At 48.1% G+C, this 1,737-nt stretch overlaps 1 protein-coding gene across 1 annotated transcript in view; it reads left to right on the top strand.

The window, feature by feature from the left end:
* Positions 1–1,359: 1,359 nt before the first annotated feature.
* H257_19274 (hypothetical protein) overlaps positions 1,360–1,737 on the top strand; it is a gene marked incomplete at both ends in the record, with an annotated part of 2,530 nt that continues 2,152 nt past the window's right edge. Inside the window, one exon of the mRNA XM_009848420.1 lies at positions 1,360–1,693. Within this exon, the coding sequence (XP_009846722.1) occupies positions 1,360–1,693 (334 nt within the window). The remainder of the gene's footprint in view (positions 1,694–1,737) is intronic.

Raw genomic sequence — 1,737 nt, 5'->3', positions numbered from 1 at the left:
GAATTCAATCATTTGTCGGTCATCCAATCACGGGGCCGAATTTTGTCGGTTTTGTGTCGTGTCTGTCTTATACTGTATGTACTAGTAGTATACATGCTGCACTCGCACATGTGCGCAAGTGCGGAATGCGGTGATGAAACGTTTTCTTTCGGATATAGAACGGGTAGCGAACGGATAGTAAATTTCTATAAATATGTAGGTAAATGTATGGCTCAGGAATTAAATTTCGCATCCCACCCGACAGGTGGTGAGGCAAATACCCGGTTTAACCCAACAAGTAGCGCAGAATCAGCAGTTTGTCAAATGAGCGATTTGGGAAAGCGACGAAAGGAGTCAGCAATTCTGTGATCATCACAGCAATGTCCGTTTACACGAAATAAAGATATGACTCTTGCCGCCATCTCGATCTCAACTCAAACAAGGGGGGCGAACCCGAAAATCCCCCCCCACTAGACAAGCAAGCAGTCTTCGGTCGGCTAGTGTGTCGAGCCAGTTCAAAGGCAAATTGATGACCTGCTCCAAGTCGTGGGGCTATATACATTCGCTGTATCAAACCGAATGACGTGAGTACCCCCCGCACAGTCAACAAGGCGCGAGTGGTGCAGCATCTGCGGTCCGGCGGGGTGCTGGAGGCCCTGCGCATCGCCCGCGCCGGATACGCCGTTGTTCTGCATGGCTCTGCAGAAAGACATATGAGCCTTTTTAGAGGTCGGCTCATGGTCTCATGATCGGTAAGGCCGTTAGTCTCCATTATGTGCAGTAGACCTCAAAACCAGTGACTGGGTATTTAACCAAATATGTGCCAATTTACAAAATGCCGCGTCACAATTCAAAATAATTTAGTCATTAGTCAGTCACAACGCCTTTGGTAAAAAACATATGAACTAGTGAATAACTCACCACATAATCAGTGATCGTGAAATGAAACGTATAATCTGTCATTGACGATTTACTGAATGAATTAGAGAATCACTCAGTCATTTCCTAAATCACAGCATCTACAAATCAAAACACGTGTCGCAATAAAGATGTACACAGAATTCGTCTTTCAAAAATGAATATCTCTCAAAACGAATAAAAATGCACACAAAATGCATGAAATATTGCCGCCAAAATCCTTACGTGTATTGGCGCCAAACGCACGAAATCGTCCATCACACACACGTCATTTCAAATTTTCGCTCGCGTCGCTCAATGGCTGCCGTCTTCAAGGAGAAGCCACCGACGTTCTCGACACGTGTCACCGGGTTCTTGACGATCCTGCTTCCCCACCTCAAGACAAAGTACATTGAGTCCGTCGCCAACTAGTACTCAATGGACTACCTGACCAAGACAGGTCGTCGTTTCAAGCACTTCCCAATGGCGCGCTATGCAGTCGACGTGACGTTTCAACAGACGAACGCCCCTGCCGTCAGCTTTGGCGAGAAGAAAGTCTTCTTCAGCAAGAAGCATGGACAGTATGGCGTGAAGGTGGAAGTGAGCGTTTTGCCGAATGGATTGGCCCTCAACGTGACATCAGCAGTACCTGGAAGTGTGTCCGACATTACCATCTGTGATTTCAACTCCGACTTCCACCTGGAGCACCTGCAGAAGGCGGGAAATGATGGCGAAGCGGTTGATGCCGGACCATTGAGTGGCGAATACCCGGACTCTTGGGCTTTGCTTGCCGACAAGGGATACCAAGGCCTCCATCGTCGGCTTCGAGCGATCACCCCCATGAAGCGTCCTGCGGGTGGT

This window comes from Aphanomyces astaci (assembly GCF_000520075.1).
Source record: "Aphanomyces astaci strain APO3 unplaced genomic scaffold supercont1.450, whole genome shotgun sequence".
Taxonomy (NCBI): Eukaryota; Oomycota; class Saprolegniomycetes; order Saprolegniales; family Verrucalvaceae; genus Aphanomyces; species Aphanomyces astaci.
The sequence above is the reverse complement of the archived record's forward strand: the minus strand, read 5'-3'. Positions and strand labels throughout refer to the sequence as shown.